The sequence below is a fragment of the Papio anubis genome, chromosome 15 (assembly GCF_008728515.1).
Source record: "Papio anubis isolate 15944 chromosome 15, Panubis1.0, whole genome shotgun sequence".
NCBI lineage: Eukaryota > Metazoa > Chordata > Mammalia > Primates > Cercopithecidae > Papio > Papio anubis.
In genome coordinates, this window is record NC_044990.1 from 91,100,140 (window position 1) to 91,121,913 (window position 21,774).

At 45.4% G+C, this 21,774-nt stretch overlaps 1 protein-coding gene across 5 annotated transcripts in view; it reads left to right on the top strand.

Moving 5' to 3' along the window:
- CUL4A (cullin 4A) overlaps positions 1 to 10,622 on the top strand; it is a 58,826-nt gene extending 48,204 nt beyond the window's left edge. For all 5 annotated transcript variants that reach the window (XM_017951441.3, XM_003914090.4, XM_021929821.2 and 2 more), the window contains 4 exons: positions 69 to 174; positions 325 to 497; positions 6,323 to 6,475; positions 9,045 to 10,622. In XM_017951441.3, the coding sequence (XP_017806930.1) occupies positions 69 to 174; positions 325 to 497; positions 6,323 to 6,475; positions 9,045 to 9,140 (528 nt within the window). In that variant the 3' untranslated portion in view covers positions 9,141 to 10,622. The remainder of the gene's footprint in view (positions 1 to 68; positions 175 to 324; positions 498 to 6,322; positions 6,476 to 9,044) is intronic.
- The last annotated feature ends 11,152 nt before the right edge of the window (positions 10,623 to 21,774 follow it).

The window sequence follows — 21,774 nt, forward strand, 5'->3', positions numbered from 1 at the left end:
TAAAAAATCTAATTTTTCTAAGATTGTACACGCACAGCTTCACAGTGTGATGAGGCCTTCTCTTCCAGGGGAAGAAGGAATTCCAGGTGTCCCTCTTCCAGACACTGGTGCTCCTCATGTTCAACGAGGGAGATGGCTTCAGCTTTGAGGAGATAAAAATGGCCACGGGGATAGGTATGAAAACCGCAGAGTGCATGGCTCCATGAGTTGTTCTTAAAGCATGTGTTTGTTTTAAGATAAGACATAGACTTGGTAGCATGATTTGTTTACTGTTGTTGAGTCTCATTCATGTAAAGCCAACCTCTGCGTTTGCTTCCCCTTCAGAGGACAGTGAATTGCGCAGAACGCTGCAGTCCCTGGCCTGTGGCAAAGCGCGTGTGCTGATTAAAAGTCCCAAAGGAAAGGAAGTGGAAGACGGAGACAAGTTCATTTTTAATGGAGAGTTCAAGCACAAGTTGTTTAGAATAAAGATCAATCAAATTCAGATGAAGGAAACTGTACGTATAAACTTTCTCTTTTTACTTATAGGGTGTTTAGCAAGGAGTCATTTGTTTTTGTAGTAATGTTTTTGACTGTTGTTAGAGGCCTGAAGCACATTTCTAGGATAATCTAATTGGGCTATGTAATGTTTATAAGAGTACTCATTTTCACGTCGCTTTCATTAACTTTACATTCTCAGTAGGAAAGAAAATCAGATAAAAAGCCACTTAATGTTATTCCTATTCACAGACAAATTGTGTGCTAAGCCGGAACTTCCCATGGTCATAGGGTTTCGAAAATTATCCACACTTTCTATGGTAATAGAATCTGATATGGTTCACTCGTGGTGGTGTGCGTTCTGTGGGTCTGGATAAATGTATAATGTTATGTATCCATTATAGGATCATACAGGAGTTTCATTGCCCTAAAAACTCTCTTACGTTATAGGATCATACAGGAGTTTCATTGCCCTAAAAACTCTCTTACGTTCTGTCACTGTATCCCTGTCTCCCCCTGAGCCCCTGGCAACCCCTGACCCTGTCACCGTCACCATAGTTTTGCCCTTTCCTGAGTGCCATACAGTTGGAGTCATAGTGTGTAGCCTTTTCAGATTGGCTGCTTTTATTTAGCAGAATGCATTTAAGGTTCACCATGTCTTTTCATGGCTGGGTAACTCTGCTTTTGGCACTGAAGGATTCTCCATTGTCTGGATGCATCACAGCTTATCCCTTCACCTACTGAAGGACATCTGGTTGCCTCCAACTTTTGGTGATGATGACTAAAGCTGCTGTAAACATTTCTGTGCAGGTTTTAACTCCTTTGAGGGTGCAACTTTTATAGTGGGCAAAAGTGAGAAGGTCTCTCAGTTCCTTCTCCTCAAGATAACCACTATTGCCCTTTTTGTTTGTGGTCACAGCCTTTTTTTGTGGTGTAAGTATATGTAAACTTTTTTTTAAATGGGATCACTACGCAAGGCACAGTGGCATGCAGCCATAGTCTCAGCTACTCCAGAGTGTCGCTTGAGCCTGGGAGTTTGAGGCCAGCCTGAGCAATGCAGTGAGACCCCCAACTCTAGAAAAGGAAAAACACCTGGGGTCACTGTATATATGGCGCCTGTCAGGGCCTCGTGTAGCCAGTTTTCGTGCTGATCACAGTCTTCTCCTGGCCAGGACTTGTTGCAGGAGCAGAGTGCCGGTTGTGTAGACCCACCAGGGCTGGCAGTGCCCTCGGCCACAGGCTCTAACATTCCTCCACCGCCCCTCCTGAAAATAAGATTACGTTCAACACCCTGGCACAGACATTTCTGTGCACTTGTTAGATGGTTTCTTTAGTGTGATCGTTGCTCTGGAGCTGCTGGGTAAAATAATGTGTCCTTTTCTTAGTTTGACTGCTCTTTTCCAAGTTGAAGTCTGGCAGATTTCACCCGAGTAGTGTCTGCCCCCACCTCCACCTGTCCTCCCTGTTCCCAGCAGCCCAGAGATCGTTTGTTGCAGTTTTCATTTTGATTTCTGATTTCTTTCAGCATCTTTCTACCACTCCGTAGTTTATACAAATTATATAATCTTTCTAATGCTCCATTTCTCATATTTAAAATAGACATACTACTACCTCAAGTTGTGAGAATTAAATGAATTGTTTGCCACACAGCTGTAAGCACTTCATAAATGTTGATGCCGATTTTTATGCTTAGCCATTTGTATTTTTCTTTTTTTAATTGCTCTTCAAGTCATGTATGTTTGTTATAGTGTTCTTTCTCTTACGGATTAGGTGGTTTTCTTTATATATTAAGGATATTAATGCTTTGTTCCTTTTTTTTGTTTGTTTTTTGGAGTTTCACTCTGTCGTCCAGGCTGGAGTGCACTGGTACAATCTCGGCTCACTGCAACCTCCGTCTCCCAGGTTCAAGCAATTCTCCTGTCTCAGCCTCTCGAGTAGCTGGGACTATAGGCACGTGCCACCACACTCAGCTAAGTTTCGTATTTTTAGTAGAGATGGGGTTTTACCGTGTTGGCCAGGCTGGTCTCGAACTCCTGACCTCAGGTGAGTCACCCATGGCCCCCCAAGGTGCTGAGATTACAGGCGTGAGCCACCATGGCCAGCCTGCATTGTCATTTTTGACAGATAATTTTGTTGTTCTTAGTGGGGTTTTTTTCACATAACAGTTTTTAAGTTCTCAAATATAGTCTCCTTTTCTTTTATGGTTTCTGACTTAACGTGTAATGCTGTATTAGGCCATTCTTGTATTGCTATAAGGAAATACCTGAAACTGGGTAATTTATAAAGAAGAGAAGTTTAATTGGCTCAGGGTTCAGCAGGCTGTGGGAAGCATGGCACCAGCATCACCTCAGCTTCTAGTGAGGCCTCAGGAAGTTTCTAATCATGGCGGAAGGTGCAAGGGGAGCAGGTGTCTCACATGGCAAAAGCATGAGCAAGAACAGGGAGGGAGGTGCCCAACATGTTTAAATAACCAGATCTCACTACCGAGGAGGGCGGCCCAAGCCATTCGTGGGACCTGCCCCCATGTCCCAGTCACCTCCCACCAGGCCCCATCTCTAACACTGGAGACGACATTTCAGCATGAGATTTGGAGGGGAAACATATTCAAAACCATATCACAGACCTAAGAGAGAAATTCCCTTAACCAGATTTTTAAAAAACATTTCTACTATGTTATTTTTCTAGAAGTTTTTACATTTAAATCTTTATTTTCATGTTGCAGAAATTATTTTAGTATCTGAAAACAGTTTAATTACCCCCATCCTTTCCAAAACCAAATTTGAAATATCATCCTTGCACGTTATTTGAATTATCACCTTATTATGTATCAAATTCATATAGGTCAGTTTCTCAATTCTCTTCTATAAATTCTGTATCTATTTCATAGCCAGCCATTTGTTTTGTTTTGTTTTTTGAGACAGTGTCGCCCAGGCTGGTGTGCAGTGGTGTGATCATAGCTCATTGCAGCCTCAACCTCTTGGGCTCAAGCGATCCTTCCACCTCAGCCTCAGGCATGTGCCACCGCGCCCAGCTAATTTTTTGTATTTTTTGTAGAGATGAGGCCTTGCCATCTTACCCACGCTGGTCTTGAACTCCTGGGCTCAAGCAGTCCTCCTACATTGACCCCCCAAATTGCTGGGATTACAGCCGTGAGCCACCACGCCTGGCACCAGGTTCTTTTTTTTTTTTTTTTTTTTTTTTTTTTTTTTTGAGACGGAGTCTCGCTCTGTCACCCAGGCTGGAGTGCAGTGGCCGGATCTCTGCTCACTGCAAGCTCCGCCTCCCGGGTTTACGCCATTCTCCTGGCTCAGCCTCCCGAGTAGCTGGGACTACAGGCGCTCGCCACCTCGCCCGGCTAGTTTTTTGTACTTTTTAGTAGAGACGGGGTTTCACCGTGTTAGCCAGGATGGTCTCGATCTCCTGACCTTGTGATCCGCCCGTCTCGGCCTCCCAAAGTGCTAGGATTACAGGCTTGAGCCACCGCGCCCGGCCCAGGTTCTTTTAATTAATGTAGCTGTTCCTATAACTTTATTCTTCCAGTGAACTTCACAATAATTATATCATGCCTTTACTCCCCCAAATAAGAACATTGACATTTTTAATCCATATTGCATTAAATTAATTTGCAGAGGTTTTATCTGTCATATTAAATCTTCTGATTCATACATATGTGTATATATAAAAATATATACAAATGTTTTCTCTTTCTCAGAACTTCCTAGTTTTCTTCTGTAAGTCTTGCATATTTCTTGCTAGTCATAAATTTTCGTTCATTCAACAAATAACTTATTGATCATCTGTGGTGGCCCAGGTCCTCTGAAGCACTGAGAATTCATCCATTAACAATAAAGAATAAGTCTTTGTTTCTAGGAGTGTTCTGTCTTTTCCAGCAGAGAGGTGGCAGAGGATCACAGACATTGACTAACTTGTAAGAGTGGAGGAAAATGTTAGGATAGAGAAGTGCAGGAGAGTCTAATTAAATACTGTCGTCAGCGAACGCTTTCCTGAATAAGTGACTAGCTTTGCTCAGCAACTGAAAGAAGGCCTCTGGCTGCAGCGTCACTGCCAAAAGGGGAAGCTGAGCCACACAGGCCTGATCAGGCAGCCACAGCCGGACCCTCTGAAGATGGCTCAGACCTGTGAAGCATTTGGAAAACCACTAGAGTTTTAAGCAAGACAGTCTAATGAAATGCTGATACCTTATAAAGGGGACCTTTTTTCTTTACATTTCTGATGGTTTTTATCAGAATGTGTGTATTAATGCTGTTTGTCTTTGTATATTTATTTTATTTCCAGCCACTTTACAAAACTCTTTAGCTTTGAAAGTTTTTCTCTTGATTTTCTTGGATTTTCCAGCTCAGCTACAAATAATGATCGTTTTGTCTGCACCTTTTCGATATACCTCTTTAGTCTGTTCTTGTATTGCATAGTTAGAACCTCTAATGTTTTTAAGGAATAGCAGTATTGCTAAGCTTCCTAATTTTATCTCTAGTTCAGAGGGTATTAATTTTTTGGGGGTCATGGATCCTGTTGAAAATGTGGTGAAAGCTTGGAGTCTCTCCCATCCTGAAGCATACTTGCCTCATATGTATGCATGGACCTTCCGCCAACCCTCATTTCAACTGCAGATCCCCATCAGGTTCCTATTTGACTAAGATTAAGTTGTCTCTAGTATTTGCTGTTTGTTTCTGATAACCATGTTTTATCATGTTCAGATTCTTTCCTTTTTTATTCATCCTTGTATGCTAATATTTGTTTTAAATCAAAAAATCAATTTTCAATTTTATCATGCCTTTTCAGCATCTATCTAGATGGTCATATAATCTTTTTTTTTTTTTTTTTTTTTTTTTTTGAGACGGAGTCTCACTGTGTCACCCAGGCTGGAGTGCAGTGGCGCGATCTCGGCTCACTGCAAGCTCCGCCTCCCGGGTTTACGCCATTCTCCTGCCTCAGCCTCCGAGTAGCTGGGACTACAGGCGCCCGCCACCGCGCCCGGCTAGTTTTTTTTTTTGTATTTTTAGTAGAGACGGGGTTTCACGGTGTTAGCCAGGATGGTCTCGATCTCCTGACCTCGTGATCCACCCGCCTCGGCCTCCCAAAGTGCTGGGATTACAGGCTTGAGCCACCGCGCCCGGCCGATGGTCATATAATCTAACCTTTCAGCTGTTACAATGCTCTGACTTATATTCACAGATTTCCTAATGTTGATCAACACATTTCTGGAGTATATCCTGGTGGTCATTATGCTTTGTTTTGTTTACTGTGCTGCTAGTTTTAATCTACATCATACATAGAGTTGTTACAGCTTTCTTATAAGGAAAATAACTTTTAAAAATATTTTTCAAGTTTTGGTTTTGGAGTTTTGCTATTCTGGGAATGTACATTTTACTAGAACAAATAAACATGCTTAATAAAGTAGGATTCATCCAATGTCTGACCTTTCTTTGCATCAGAAAAACATTTCTCATCAAATTTGGTAACATCAAATCATTAATATTGAAATATAGACCAGGCATGGTGGCTCATGCCTGTAATCCCAACACTTTGGGAGGCCAAGGTGGGCGGATCACCTGAGGTCAGGAGTTCAAAACCAGCCTGGCCAACATAGTGAAACCCTGCCTCTACAAAAATACAAAAAGTAGCCAGGCATGACAGTGGGTACCTGTAATCCCAGCTACTCGGGAGGCTGAGGCGAGAGAATCGCTTGATCCCAGGAGGCAGAGGTTGCAGTGAGCCGAGATCATGCCATTGCACTCTAGCTCAGACGACTTAGTGAGACTCCGTCTCAAAAAAAAAATAGAAAATATATCTTTACACTTAACTTTTTTTGTTGTTTTTTGTACAGGTTGAGGAACAAGTTAGCACCACTGAGAGAGTGTTTCAGGATAGACAATATCAGATTGATGCTGCTATCGTCAGAATAATGAAGATGAGAAAGACTCTTGGTCATAATCTTCTAGTTTCTGAATTATATAATCAGCTGAAATTTCCAGTAAAGGTAAATGTAACATTAGCATAATTAAATTTGTAGTATTTGCTAAACAAGTGACAAAGCATGTTTAATTATCACTATGTTCAGTCATATCATTTGACCTGCATTATTCATGATCATTTGTGTATACACTGAATGTAAAAAACTGGCAAATGTGAAGCTCTTTATTCCAGGTGTTGTTCATCACTGCTGTAGAAATGATAGAACCCTGAAACTGTCCTTCCCAGGGATGGCGCGTGCTTCTTCATATTTTCAGGAAGGGAAGAGGTAGATGGGACGTGGAAAGCCGAACACTTTTCTCATAGTAGTAGCTGTCAGGGTTACGTCACAATATTTTAGGGAAATGATAACAATAACTAACTTATTCAGCGTTTACAGGCTATACCGCGTTTTCCACCACGGTAATAATAGTCCACTGTTGCCGTTGCTTATGAAAGTCAGCCCAGGCCAGGCGCGGTGGCTCAAGCCTGTAATCCCAGCACTTTGGGAGGCCGAGACGGGCGGATCACGAGGTCAGGAGATCAAGACCATCCTGGCTAACACAGTGAAACCCCGTCTCTACTAAAAAATACAAAAAACTAGCCGGGCGAGGTGGCGGCGCCTGTAGTCCCAGCTACTCGGGAGGCTGAGGCAGGAGAATGGCGGGAACCCGGGAGGCGGAGCTTGTACTGAGCTGAGATCCGGCCACTGCACTCCAGCCTGGGTGACAGAGCAAGACTCCGTCTCAAAAAAAAAAAAAAAAAAAAAAAAAAGTCAGCCCAGACCTGTCAACCCACGTTGTGTTTTCAGAACTGAGATTTACCGTCCTACTACGTGTGAGATGCAGGATAAGCCGGGAAAGTATTATGAAATGTTTTTTACACGTATTTATCAACCCAGGAAATACTGAACTCTGATGACGCCTGGCCTCTCAGGAACTGGACCAGCCACACCTGCTTTGGAGGGAAAGTCCCCAGATTCCATGTTGTGCAGTTTGAGCCTCCCATTCTATCAAGGGAATAAAGTTGAGATGCACTAAATAGTCGAACACTTAAGAGTCTGGTGGAAGTGCCACTGTCCATCAGCCCGCATTTGCCCCCTTCCCTGCAGAGGTGAGGTGCCGTCCTCAGGGCCCTGCACAGCTCCAGAGCACCGTCAGGGAAACTGCCCCTTCATCCCACCACTGCAAACAACCAGGCTCAGTGCAAAGCGGAAGGCGAGCAAGGGTGGAGTGTGGCCAACCAGGGCGCCCGCTCTGCTGTCGTGGTTAGTTGGGTTTTCAGCCACATCTTTTTTTTTTGAGATGGAGTGTTGCTGTCCCCCAGGATGGAGTGCAGTGGCGCGATCTCGGCTCACTGTAACCTCTGCCTCCCAGGTTCAAGCAATTCTCCTGCCTCAGCCTCCTGAGTAGCTGGGGTTACAGGCACCTGCCACCACACCCGGCTGAATTTGTATTTTTAGTAGAGAGGGGGTTTCACCATGTGGTCAGGCTGGTCTCAAACTCCTGACCTCGTGATCCGCCTGCCTCGGCTTCCCAAAGTGCTGGGATTACAGGCGTGAGCCACTACGCCAGCCTCAGCCACATCTTGTAAAATGTGTGGCTTACGGCTGAATAGAAGGTCAAGTTTGTTTGGAAAATAGAGAGTCTCCATTGTATAGGGAGAGCCTTGCACATAAGTGTTCACACAGATTTGCTTCCTAATGTAGCAGAGCTGGAATGGCTGTTCCCTCTGGGCAGAGACAAGCTATGGCTGTGGATTCGTCTACTCAGTCACCTACTTTTAGTGCAGGAACACTTGGGATTGTAGTTTCACTTACATAGACATGGCATGGCAATAACAATATAAATACATAAGAGTGAAAATACAGGCTGGGTACACTGCCTCATGTCAGTGACCCCAGCACTTTGGCAGCTGAGGCAGGCGGATTGATTGAGCCCAGGAATTTGAGACCAGCCTGGACAACATAGTAAGACCCCTTCTCTACAAAAAATAAAGTTAGCCAGGCCTGGTGGTGTGCAGCCCGTGGTGCCAGCTACTGGGGAGGCTGAAGCACGAAGATTGCTTGAGTCCAGGAGGTGGAGGCTGCAGTGAGCTGAGATCACACCACTGCACTCCAGCCTGGGCAACAAAATGAGACCCCATCTCAAAATAAATAAAATAAAATACAGTACTTAGGCAGAAGCATCCTTACAAAGGATAAAAGTGTCCCAAGAAGACATGATGAGATTTTCCTTTCTAAAACCAAAAATGTGTTGTGATCGGGTCTGCCTTGCTTATGTGCTCTTACTGATGGCAGCTGATGTATGTACATTTCACAAATTTCACATTTCCCTCAGGAAGCCACGCTCTGACCATAAACTCACATAGACACTTTTTTTTAATCAAGAGATAACGTTAACTTTGTCTTTGAAATAGAAAGTTTTATTCATTTTATAAATATGTGTATAATTATAAATGACTTTCATATAAATATCTATTTGTATATATATATTTCTGTAATTATAGTTATATACTTCATGCATATACCCCTTGTTTGTAAACATCTGTAAATTTAATGCCACTATAATTAGGGGCGTTTCATTTTTCTTTTTTAGCCTGGAGATTTGAAAAAGAGAATTGAATCTCTGATAGACAGAGACTATATGGAGAGAGACAAAGACAATCCGAATCAGTACCACTACGTGGCCTGACGCATCTGCAGACGGTTCCCTTTCAGGAAACACTAGAATGTACCCTCAGAGCAGGAAGCACACCTGTGCCATTTCTGGGACTCTGATTGATCCAGCTGTGGACATTGGAAGGCGAAGGAAGGGAGGTGGCTCCTGGGTCATCCTTCACAAGGCTCAAGACTTCAACCGGCAGATGTATCTTTTTCCCTCCAGTTTTTCCTCTAGTTCTTTTAGGCATTTAAATTGTTTCTGTTACTCTGTGCAAAATAACTTTGAGATTGGACAAGAAGATGTTGCTAAAGAGAAGTTCCTTTAAAAGGTCTTGTTCTTGTGTCAAAAAGCTGAAAGTTTGGTTTGTTCTTGTGTGTGATCATGAATGCACAATGAAGAAGACCCTAGATGCTGCATTTTTTAGCTCTGAAGATTCCTTAGGTATCCCTGAAGACAGCTCGCTCAGATGACCAGCATTTAGAGTGAAAACAAGGGCCCTTCGTGGGTGAGCATGAGAAAGAGCCAGGGTTCAAAGCTGGCGAATGGATGGTGCGTCCTAGCCACTGGCCTCTCTGTGTTTCCTGTATTTCCAAAAGTTATAAACTTTGATGGCTGATTTTTTGTAAGTCAGGTTTCTGAGTGAGCTCCCTGACGTGCCAAGGCCATGGTGTCCGCCCTGCTGCGTCTGTTCGTTTCAGCTGAGTTGCTTGTGAATCTCTGTCTTAGGGTTTGGGGCTAGCGTGTTTGCGTTTCCATTCTAAGATTGAGTCTGGCAGTCCCTGTGTTTTTGCATTGGGGTAACTGCTCTTTGATTTTTTTTAATTGCAGTATTTGTATGATTGCAATAATAAAGTTTGGTTTGGTTTTTACAGTCATGCGCAGGGATGATCCTTGTTCTCTGCTGTAAACTGTAAAAAGTTTATGGAGACTGAAAGTCTTGATGTTGTGAAGCAGAGGTTATTTTGTGGAAAGATTAAAAGGATTTTGTTGGTACCTGGTTTTGTGTTGTGTATATATACATGAGGTTGAACAGTGAAAGGAAAGTTCAGTAGTGATGTTAGAAGGGTAACTATGACAAAGATACTTTTGAGATAACATTTAAAAGTACTTTATATTTTACATAATAGCATGTTTCATTTTGATTAAAAGCTACCAAAGGAATTTTGATCATGGCCTAAGTGTTTAAAGCAATATTTTCTGGAATATACCGAGTTTATATAATTTGATTTTGTGCTAAATTATTAAAAGAGTCTCTTTTTGAAACATGCGGGTGGGTTTCCATATTAAAATCCTCACTCTTTAATAGTCATTTCTATCTTTGAGAATTTTCATTTATGAGTTCCATGATATGTGGTCTAAGAAAGACCAAACAGATTTCTATTTTTATTTCTTATATTTTAAGTTCGTTGTGTCTAGAGATTGTTAATATTGTAATTTAATGTAGACTTACTTTGAATAAAATTAGTTTAATTGGCCTTAAAATTACATTAATAAAACTTTGTGATATGCAAACGACACATTCTTCATAACTCTTTAGCAGCTTTGACTACTAGTACACTAGGCAGAAGTCGGAGCAGGGAGCACCTGTCCCCTCTCAAGTGATGATTCTTTGCTGGCCACCTCTACCACAAAATACCAGTGAGGCCAGGTAGTGACAAATGGGTCTTTTTTACCTGGATGATTCGTTGTGCTGTGCCTTTAATTTGTTGCATTTGGCCACAGTGGCTCATGCCTGTGATCCCAACTAGGAGGGCAAGATGGGAGGATCGTTTGAGCCCGAGTTGTAGACCATCCTGGGCACCATAGGGAGATCCTGTTTCCATTTTAGTTTATTTATGTTTTTTGTTTTTTGTTTTTTTTTTTTTTTTTTTTTGAGACGGAGTCTCGCTGTGTCGCCGAGGCTGGAGTGCAGTGGCCGGATCTCAGCTCACTGCAAGCTCCGCCTCCCGGGTTTACGCCATTCTCCTGCCTCAGCCTCCCGAGTAGCTGGGACCACAGGCGCCGCCAGCTCGCCCGGCTAATTTTTTGTATTTTTAGTAGAGATGGGGTTTCACCGAGTTAGCCAGGATGGTCTCGATCTCCTGACCTCGTGATCCACGCGCCTCGGCCTCCCAAAGTGCTAGGATTACAGGCTTGAGCCACCGCGCCCGGCGTGTTTGTTTATTTTTAATTGAGGTGGAGTTTCGCTCTGTTGCCCAAGCTGGAGTGCAATGGTGCAATCTCAGCTCACTGCACCCTCCGCCTCCTGGGTTCAAGCAATTCTCCAACCTCAGTCTCCCCAGTAGCAGGGTTTAGAGGCAACTGCCGTCATGCCTGGCTAATATTTGTATTTTTTGTAGAGATGGGGTTTCACCATTTTGGCCAGGCTGGTCTTGAACTCCTAACCTCAGGTGATCTGCCTGCCTCGGCCTCCCAAAGTGCTGGGATTACAGGCGTGAGCTATTGCGCCCGGCCTGCCTATTTCTGTTTTATAAAAGAAAGAAAAATCTATTTATATCTATTCTTTTATTTAGCAGTATTTAATGTTTTATTGTTAAAGGTCAGGGTGGTGAAACAAGTAGTGTAGAGGAAATAATTGAAAAAGAAATGGAGGCCGGGCGCAGTGGCTCAAGCCTGTAATCCCAGCACTTTGGGAGGCCGAGACGGGCGGATCATGAGGTCGGGAGATCGAGACCATCCTGGCTGACACGGTGAAACCCCGTCTCTACTAAAAAATACAAAAAAAAACCTAGCCGGGCGAGGTGGTCGCCTGTAGTCCCAGCTACTCGGGAGGCTGAGGCAGGAGAATGACATGAACCCGGGAGGCGGAGCTTGCAGTGAGCCAAGATCACGCCACTGCACTCCAGCCTGGGCGGCAGAGCAAGACTCTGTCTCCAAAAAAAAAAGAAAGAAAAAGAAATGGCACTTAGACAAAAATACTGTAAAAGTGGAAAGGAAAAGGTGAAATTATTTGCAGATTGGATGATTGCATACCCAGGTCATCTAAGAGGAGCAAATGAAAAGCTATGACTGAAGAAAGAATTCACCAAGTTAACTGTACACAAAATTAACAAAAAGTCAGTAGCTTTCCTATAACAGACTATCATGGAGGGTCATTTTTTATTTTTATTTAGAGACAGGGTCCTAACTGTCACCCAGACGGGAGTGCAGTGGCATCATCATGGGTCATGGCAGCCTCGACCTTCTGGACTCAAGCAATCCTCTCCTCAGCCTCCTAAGTGGCTGGGCCTACAGGTGTACATCACTATGCCCAGGTAATTTTTATTCTGTTTTTTGTAGAGGCAGTGTCTTGCCATGTTGCCAAGGCTGTTCTTCTTCTCCTGGCCTCAAGCGAACCTCCTGCCTCAGCCTCCCCAAATGCTAGGATTATAGGCATGAGCCACTGCACCTCACCAGAGATCATTTTTTTCAATAGCAACCCCAGCCGGGCGCGGTGGCTCAAGCCTGTAATCCCAGCACTTTGGGAGGCTGAGACGGGCGGATCACGAGGTCAGGAGATCGAGACCATCCTGGCTAACATGGTGAAACCCCGTCTCTACTAAAAAATACAAAAAACGTGGCGGGCGCCTGTAGTCCCAGCTACTCGGAGGCTGAGGCAGGAGAATGGCGTGAACCCGGGAGGCGGAGCTTGCAGTGAGCTGAGATCCGGCCACTGCACTCCAGCCCGGGCAACAAAGCGAGACTCCGTCTCAAAAAAAAAAAAAAAAAAAAAATAGCAACCCCAAAAAAGGTAAAATACCTAGTAACAAATAGGGAAATACCTATGCAAAAGGTATTATGAAATAACGAAGGAACACAGGCCCTGAATAAGTGAAAGTTGTGTTTATTCTCACATTTCACCGTATAGTATCTTAAGATATCTTTAAAGGAAAACTTTCCTTTAAAACACAAGCTGATTCTAAAGTTAAAACCGAAAAGCAAATACGCAAGAATAGTCAGAAATCATTTTAAATTCTGTTTGTTTTTAGAACATTGTAATTGAAACAGCACGATGCTGGCCCTTTAAAAATATTCCTGGAACAAGAAAGTCCACAAATAAGCCAAATACACAGGAATTCAGCGTGGCACAAAGGGGCCGCGTGCGATGAGGAACTAGGAACTTTGCAACAAGTACCCAGGCTTGAACGTTTGGACCACCTTGAAAAGAGAAAAGTTGGATTAGACTCTTTTATACTAAGAGAAGTTCCAAGTGGTCAAGTATTTACGGGTAAAAAGATATATATATGAAACCATACTCATAAGATTTTTTTTTTTTTTTAAGACGGAGTCTTGCGCTGTCGCCCAGGCTGGAGTGCAGTGGCCGGATCTCAGCTCACTGCAAGCTCCGCCTCCCGGGTTCCCGCCATTCTCCTGCCTCAGCCTCCTGAGTAGCTGGGACTACAGGCGCCCACCACCTCGCCCGGCTAGTTTTTTGTATTTTTTAGTAGAAATGGGGTTTCACTGTGTTAGCCAGGCTGGTCTCGATCTCCTGACCTCGTGATCCGCCCGTCTCGGCCTCCCAAAGTGCTGGGATTACAGGCTTGAGCCACCGCGCCCGGCCAAGATTTATTTTTATTGTAAATTGACTATTTGTAATTATATAAATTTAGAGAGTATAAAGTGATCTTATAAATTATACATACAATGTGGATTGGTCAAGCTAGTTACATCCATCACCTCAAATACTTAACATTTTTGTAGTGAGAACATCTGAAATTTACTCTTAGCAATTTTGAAATATACAATACTCTATTTTTGATGATATTCACCGTGCTGTGCAATAGAACTCAGAAAAAGAAATATATATTCCTCCTTTCTAAGATTTTTGTACCTGTTGCCCCTTTATTCTTTGTGTTTTCCACTAAGTGATCTAGTGAATTAACATCGATTTTTTTTTTAAAAAAAAGGATTGACGTTAAATGACATCTTTTAAAGTCAACATGGGAAAAAACAAGGTTAAAAAAACTGGAACCATCGCTGGACGCGTTGGCTCACACCTGTAATCCCAACACTTTGGGAGGCTGAGGCAGGCAGATCACGAGGTCAGGAGATGGAGACCATCCTGGCTAACACGGTGAAACCCCGTCTCTACTAAAAATACAAAAAATTAGCCAGGCGTGGTGGCGGGCGCCTGTAGTCCCAGCTGCTGGGGAGGCTGAGGCAGGAGAACAGCGTGAACCCGGGAGGCGGAGCTTGCAGTGAGCCCATACCGTGCCACTGCACTCCAGCCTGGGTGACAGAGCGAGACTCCGTCTCCAAAAAAAAAAAAACCAAAAACTAGAACCATCTTGGATAAAATGTATGACAAAGAACTGATGAGTTTAATGTTAACAGAACTAGAAATCAACAAGAAGACTAGCAACAAGCCTTTGGATAAGTGAGTTGTTCATTAGCTTTAAGAGAATGGGAGCAGGCCGGGCGCGGTGGCTCAAGCTTGTAATCCCAGCACTTTGGGAGGCCGAGACGGGCGGATCACGAGGTCAGGAGATCGAGACTATCCTGGCTAACACGGTGAAACCCCGTCTCTACTAAAAAAGACAAAAAACTAGCCGGGCGAGGTGGCGGGCGCCTGTAGTCCCAGCTACTCCAGAGGCTGAGGCAGGAGAATGGCGTAAACCCGGGAGGCGGAGCTTGCAGTGAGCTGAGATCCCGCCACAGCACTCTAGCCTGGGCGACAGAGCCAGACTCCGTCTCAAAAAAAAAAAAAAAAAAGAGAATGGGAGCAGAGGAAACGGGTACTGTGAGGGCAGACCTGCTTTTAAGAACAGACGGACAGTGGGGACAGTGGGAGATGTTAACTCAGAGGTCGCGGGAGCAGAGCTGCATTTCAGTGGCAGGTGACCGGGAATCGTCCTGCAGCAAGGCCCTAATATCTCAGGAGAGGGTGGGATCGAGGGTACAGGGAGTGGGGGCACATGAGGGCTGGCTGTAGGTGTGGTGTGAAGGGAGACATTGGTTGTGACGGTGACCGTGGCCCTAGGCTGGAGCGGGGGGTCATGTAACGTGAAGATTTAGGAGGTGGGTTTGGAGGGCGCAGCTGTTGCAGTGATGTTCTGGGTGAGGACAGATGGGGAAGTGGGGCCGGAGCGCAGGGGACAAGACCTGATGGTTGTCCAGCAATCAGGGACGGTGACAGGAGCCAGTGATGGAGGCCATGAGTGCGGGACAGCCCCCAGGCCTGGAGGTGGGCCAGCCAGTGAGAAGGATGCATCCCCCTGGGGTTTCCAGCAGCATGGAAGGAGCATGGCCTGGAAGCAGCAATGGGCAGAAGGGAGGGCCTCGCCCCACGTGCAGCCCCAGGGGGAGGGTCACGAAGTGAGCAGTGGGCCTCTTCCCCATCCCAGGGAAGCGTGGGCACCCTGTGGTGGGTTTGGAAGGAGAAACCAGGCAGTGGCCGGGCCCAGGCCTCGTGCAGCAGCCGGGAAGTTGAGGGGAAGAGGAATACAGGTGTCAGGACCACCTAGCAAGAACGTTTAGGAGATGGAGGTTTTGTCAACCACAGACTGAATTCAAAAAGGTCAATAGAAAGGGCTGGAGGGGACAGAGATGACAGTTGGGCCATGTGAGAATGAGAGACCCAGCAGTGATGGGGGACAGGCTGGTGAGCTCTGGTGAGGGATGTCAGCTCAAGGGATCTGAGACATTGTGAAATGATGGTCTCTCAGGTAAATTTGTGAGGGTATATTAAATTTGAAAATGCCCACACCTTTGACCCAGTAAGTTCCATTCACTCATGTGGAATTATTTCTAGTACTGTTCTCGCGTACGTAGAAAATGCCTTAAATGTCCTTCAATAAGGAAACAGACCACGTGCTAAGTCCATGCATGTGTGATGTTCTGACCATGTATCAAGATCTAGATGTCCATTGGGAGTGACTGTCAAGAGATACACGTGAGAAGAGAGAGGACAGTGCTGACCTGTCACCGCTGTGTGTGTGGCCTGTGTACGTATGAATAACAACAGCTGAACTCCAGAACGAAGTTCTGGAAGGCTGGGAGCAGGTACGCGAGAATCTTTTCTATGCATATGCCATTTTGCATTTTTTAAATTTTGTGTCAAAAGAATGTTTAAAAGTAATTACAAGGCCGGGCGCGGTGGCTCAAGCCTGTAATCCCAGCACTTTGGGAGGCCGAGACAGGTGGATCACGAGGTCAGGAGATCGAGACCATCCTGGCTAACGCGGTGAAACCCTGTCTCTACTAAAAAAATACAAAAAACTAGCCGGGCGAGGTAGCGGGTGCCTGTAGTCCCAGCTACTCGGGAGGCTGAGGCAGGAGAATGGCATGAACCCGGGAGGCGGAGCTTGCAGTGAGCTGAGATCTGGCCACTGCACTCCAGCCTGGGCGACAGAGCGAGACTCTGTCTCAAAAAAAAAAAAAAAAAAAGTAATTACAAATTATTAAGAAAACAAAATGTGGCCCCACTGTGTTGTTTCTTTACCATAAAACACAAGGAATCAGCCAACCCAAAGTAATTGCACTTCCCTGCCCGCTCTCCTCCCAACCTAATCCACTGTTGTCATTATTTTATGGGTTACCTTTGTAATTGTAATGGACATATTGAAACCCTATTCTCTCAATCCATGAATGTACTCAGTTTCTCATGAATACCTCCTGTATTGGCAGGCCGGGCGCGGTGGCTCACGCCTGTAATCCTAGCACTTTGGGAGGCCGAGGCCGGCGGATCACGAGGTCAGAAGATCGAGACCATCTTGGCTAACACCGTGAAACCGCGTCTCTACTAAAAATACAAGAAATTAGCTCGGCGTGGTGGCGGACGCCTGTAGTCCGAGCTACTCAGGAGGCTGAGGCAGGAGAGTGGTGTGAACCGGGGCGGGGCAGAGCTTGCAGTGAGCCGAGATCACACCATTGCACTCCAGCCTGCAGGACAGAGACTCCATCTCAAGAAAAGAAAAAAGAGGGCCGGGCGCGGTGGCTCAAGCCTGTAATCCCAGCACTTTGGGAGGCCGAGACGGGCGGATCACGAGGTCAGGAGATCGAGACCATCCTGGCTAACATGGTGAAACCCCGTCTCTACTAAAAATACAAAAAAAAACTAGCCGGGCGAGGTGGCGGCGCCTGTAGTCCCAGCTACTCGGGAGGCTGAGGCAGGAGAATGGCGTAAACCCGGGAGGCGGAGCTTGCAGTGAGCTGAGATCCGGCCACTGCACTCCAGCCTGGGCGACAGAGCGAGACTCCGTCTCAAAAAAAAAAAAAAAAAAAAAAGAAAAGAAAAAAGAGAAATGTAATCCTGTATTTGTGCAGCTCAAAGAATATTCTAAGCATCAAAGACAAGCTATTTCTTTCTACACTCCATTAAAGCTAAAAATCTATGTCATGTTTTAACTTGCTTTATATTTGTACTATGGCATTTTTGTCCAGCTTTTTTTTTGAGACGGAGTCTGGCTCTGTCGCCCAGGCTGGAGTGCAGTGGCCGGATCTCAGCTCACTGCAAGCTCCGCCTCCCGGGTTTTACGCCATTCTCCTGCCTCAGCCTCCCGAGTAGCTGGGACTACAGGCGCCCGCCACCTCGCCTAGCTAGTTTTTCGTATTTTTTAGTAGAGACGGGGTTTCACCGTGTTAGCCAGGATGGTCTCGATCTCCTGACCTCGTGATCCGCCCGTCTCAGCCTCCCAAAGTGCTGGGATTACAGGCTTGAGCCACCGCGCCCGGCTTGTCCAGCTTTTTTTTTCCTGGAGTTTTTAATTGCTATTGATGACATATATATATATGTGTGTGTGTGTGTGTGTGTGTGTGTATCTCACTAAGATAATTTCCTTATCACAGTTTGCATAAACCCACTTTTTTTCTTAAAACACACATTTCGGAGTCAGTTGCAGTGGCTCACGCCTGTAATCCCAGCACTTGGGGAGGCTGAGGCAGGCGGATCACAAGGTCAGGAATTCCAGACCAGCCTGGCCAACATAGTGAAACCCCATCTCTGCTGAAAACACAAAATTTAGCCGGGCGTGGTGGCAGGTGCCTGTAATCCCAGCTACTCGGGACGAACTAGATGGAGCGCGAGACTCCGTCTCAAAAATATATATATATATTTATCAGAATCCTGTAATAGTGGTTTTCTTGTTTTGGGGTTTTGGGGTTTTTTTTAATATGGAGTCTTGCTCTGTCATCCAGGCTGGGGTACAGTGGTGCGATCTCAACTCTCTGCAACCTCCACCTCCCGGGTTCAAGTAATTCTCCTGCCTCAGCCTCTGGACTAGCTAGGATTACAGGTGTGTGCAACTATACCTGGCTAATTTTTGTATTTTTAGTAGAGACAGGGTTTCACTGTGTTGGCCAGGCTGGTCTCAAACTCCTGAACTCAAGTGATCTGCATGCCTCAGCCTCCCAAAGTGATGACAGGATTACAGCTGTGAGCCACAGCACCTGGCCCTCTGATAAGTAGTTTGGTTTTGGTTTTGAGTTTTGAGACGGTGTCTTGCTGTGTCGCCCAGGCTGGAGTGCAATGGCGCAATCTCGGCTCACTGCAACCTCAGCCTCCCGGGTTCAAGCAATTCTCCTGCCTCAGCCTCCAGAGTAACTGGGATTACAGGTGTGTGCCACCACGCCCGGCTAATTTTTTTTGTATTTTTGCCAGGCTGATTTCAAACTCCTGACCTTGTGATCCGCCTGCCGCGGCCTCTCAGAGTGCTGGGATTACAAGCGTGAGCCACCACGCCCAGCCTAATAGTGTTTTAAATTGAACTATGGGCCAGGCACGGTGGCTCACACCTATAATCCCAGTACTTTGGGAGGCTGAGGTGGGAGGATTGCTGGAGGCTAGGAGTTTGAGACCAGCCTGGATAACAGACCTCAGTTCTACAAAAAAATTTAACAATTAGCCAGGCATGCAGGTGTTTGCCTGTAGACCCAGCTTCTCAGGAGGCTGAGGAGGGAGGATCACTTGAGCCCACGAAGTTGAGGCTGCAGTGAGCTATGATCGCACCACTGCACTCCAGCTTGGGCGACAGAGTGAGATCCTGTCTCAAAAAATAAATTAATAATAAAAATAATATAAATAATACAATGAATCGGCCGGGCGTAGTGGTTCACGCCTGTAATCCCAGCACTTTTGGAGGCCAAGGCAGGCGGATCACGAGGTCAGGAGATTGAGACCATCCTGGCTAACATAGTGAAACCCTGCCTCTACTAAAAATACAAAAATAATAATAATAGGCCGGGCGCGGTGGCTCAAGCCTGTAATCCCAGCACTTTGGGAGGCCGAGGCGGGTGGATCACAAGGTCAGGAGATCGAGACTATCCTGGCTAACATGGTGAAACCCCGTCTCTACTAAAAATACAAAAAACTAGCCGGGCGCGGTAGCGGGCGCCTGTAGTCCCAGCTACTTGGGAGGCTGAGGCGGGAGAATGGCGTGAACCCGGGGGGCGGAGCTTGCAGTGAGCCGAGATCGCGCCACTGCACTCCAGCCTGGGAGACACAGTGAGACTCCGTCTCAAAAAACAAAAAACAAAAAACAAACAAAAAAATAATAATAATAAATAAAAATAAAAATAATAATAATAATAGAATGAATCATTTGCCTCTTTTTTTTTTTTTTAAGAGACGAAGTCTCACTGTGTTTCCCAGGCCAGAGTCGAGAGTGCTCTGGCCATTCCCAGGCGTGATTCGAGTGTGCTCCCACTTCTGGCTGCATCATTTGCTTTTGAGCCCGTGCATAGCTGTGATCCTGGAACCCATTTTCTCTGCATTCCTGTTTAGGTCCACTCCCTCTTGGATCTCAGTCTTCTCTTTTTCTTGTCTTCTGGTTTTATTAAGTAGATTCGGGGGTGTTTTTGTTTTGTTTTGTTTTTGTTTTTGCAACAGAGTCTCACTCTGTTGCCCGGGCTGGAGAGTGCAGTGGCACGATCTCAGCTCACTACAACCTCTGCTTCTTGGGTTCAAGCAGTTCTCCTGCCTCAGCTTTCTGAGTAACTGGGATTACAGGCGCACCACCATGCCCAGCTAATTTTTGTATTTTCAGTAGAGACGGGGTGCCACCATTTATAGCCAGGCTGGTCTCGAACTCCTAACCTGCCTCAGGCTTGTGAGTAGCTGGGACTACAGGTACACGTCACCACGCCCAGCTAATTTTTGTATTTTCAGTAGAGATGGGGTTTCACCATTTAGCCAGGCTGGTCTCGAACTTCTGACCTCAGGTGATCTGCCCACCTCGGCCTCCCAAAGTGCTGAATTCAGGCATTAGCCACTGTGCCAGGCCTCATTAAGTAGATTCTTAAATGATCTTCTCAGAAAGAATGCATGGGAGACAAATTTTCCAAATCCTAGCTGGACTGTTTTTATTTTACACTTGTGTTGGATTGTTTGGTTACATAAAAACTCTAGGCTCAAAATCATTTTCCCTGAGAACTTTGAAGGGATTACACTTTCCTAGTCTTCTGTTTTGTAGCTCTAAAGTCTGATGCCATTTTGTAACTAACCTGTAGTTCTTTCACATAACTTTCGGAATCTTCTCTTCCTGGAGTTTTAGTATTTTACAGGAGTGTCTCAGTGTATGTCCACCTTCATTTGGCCTGCCGGCCACCCACGGAACCTTCTGACTGGAAGACTCAGGACTTCTTTCTGTTGCGGGAAATGTTCTTTTTTGACATTCTACATTGCCTCTTCCCCTTCAACTTTTTTGCTATCACTTTCCTTAGCACTGATCTTTCTAAGTAAACCAACTGGAAGGTCTAATGAGAAGAAGGCCTGGCCTCACCTCTCCCCACCCATAGTTCACTGTTGTATCTTTGTTTCTGGTTAGCTTTTCTCTTGGTGGCCTCTATTATCAGATTATTATTTCTTGGTTTTTCTTTTTAATAAAAGATTGTTTTATGTTTTTATATTATTTCTTATTTTTCTTTTTAATAAAAAATTGTTTTTATTTTATTTCTAGAATATCTTCTTGAAACTTAAACTGTCCTCACAGGGTGAGCAGGAATTACATGCCGGGTTCTGGGGAGAGATGCAGTTATAACTAAGCATGAATCAGGCTGCATTTTGGCCCACTTCCTTATAACTGAAAGTCATGTAGCCCTAGGTACTGACCATTTGCACCCCCATTGTTCTCATAGATAGGACCACTGACGTTAGACCCATAAGGCTTTAAACATTGCTTAATATGTTTTTCAGATCCTCAATTCCAGCAGAACAGCTGACATCAACCAGTCAAAGGCTCCCACAGGGCGCTGAGGCGGCATGAGAATGCAGTTTCTTCATCCCCCCCATCCCATGATTTCAACCTGCCCTCTTCAACCCATCAGCAACTCCCACACCTCGGCCACTACGAAACCCTTAAAATCCCCAGCCCCAAACGCCTCGGAGAGGTGGGTTCAAGGCTTCCTCTGTCTCTTGTTCGGTTCCCCTCTGGGTGTTAAGCTCTGTCTCTGCTGCAGTCCCCAGTGTCTCAGTGTACTGACTTCCTGCACATCAGGAAAGCGAAGCTGTTAGGATTAAAATTACACAACCATGGGGCATGGTGGCTCATGCCTATAATCCCAGCCCTTTGGGAGGCCAAGGTGGGCAGACTACTTGAACCCAGGAGCTTGAGACCAGCCTGGGCAACATGGTGAAAACCCATCTCTACAAAAAAATAGAAAAATTAGCCAGGTGTGGTGGCACATGCCTGTACTCCCGGCTGCTCAGAAGGCTGAGGTGGGAGGATTGCTTGAGCCCAGGAAGTCAAGG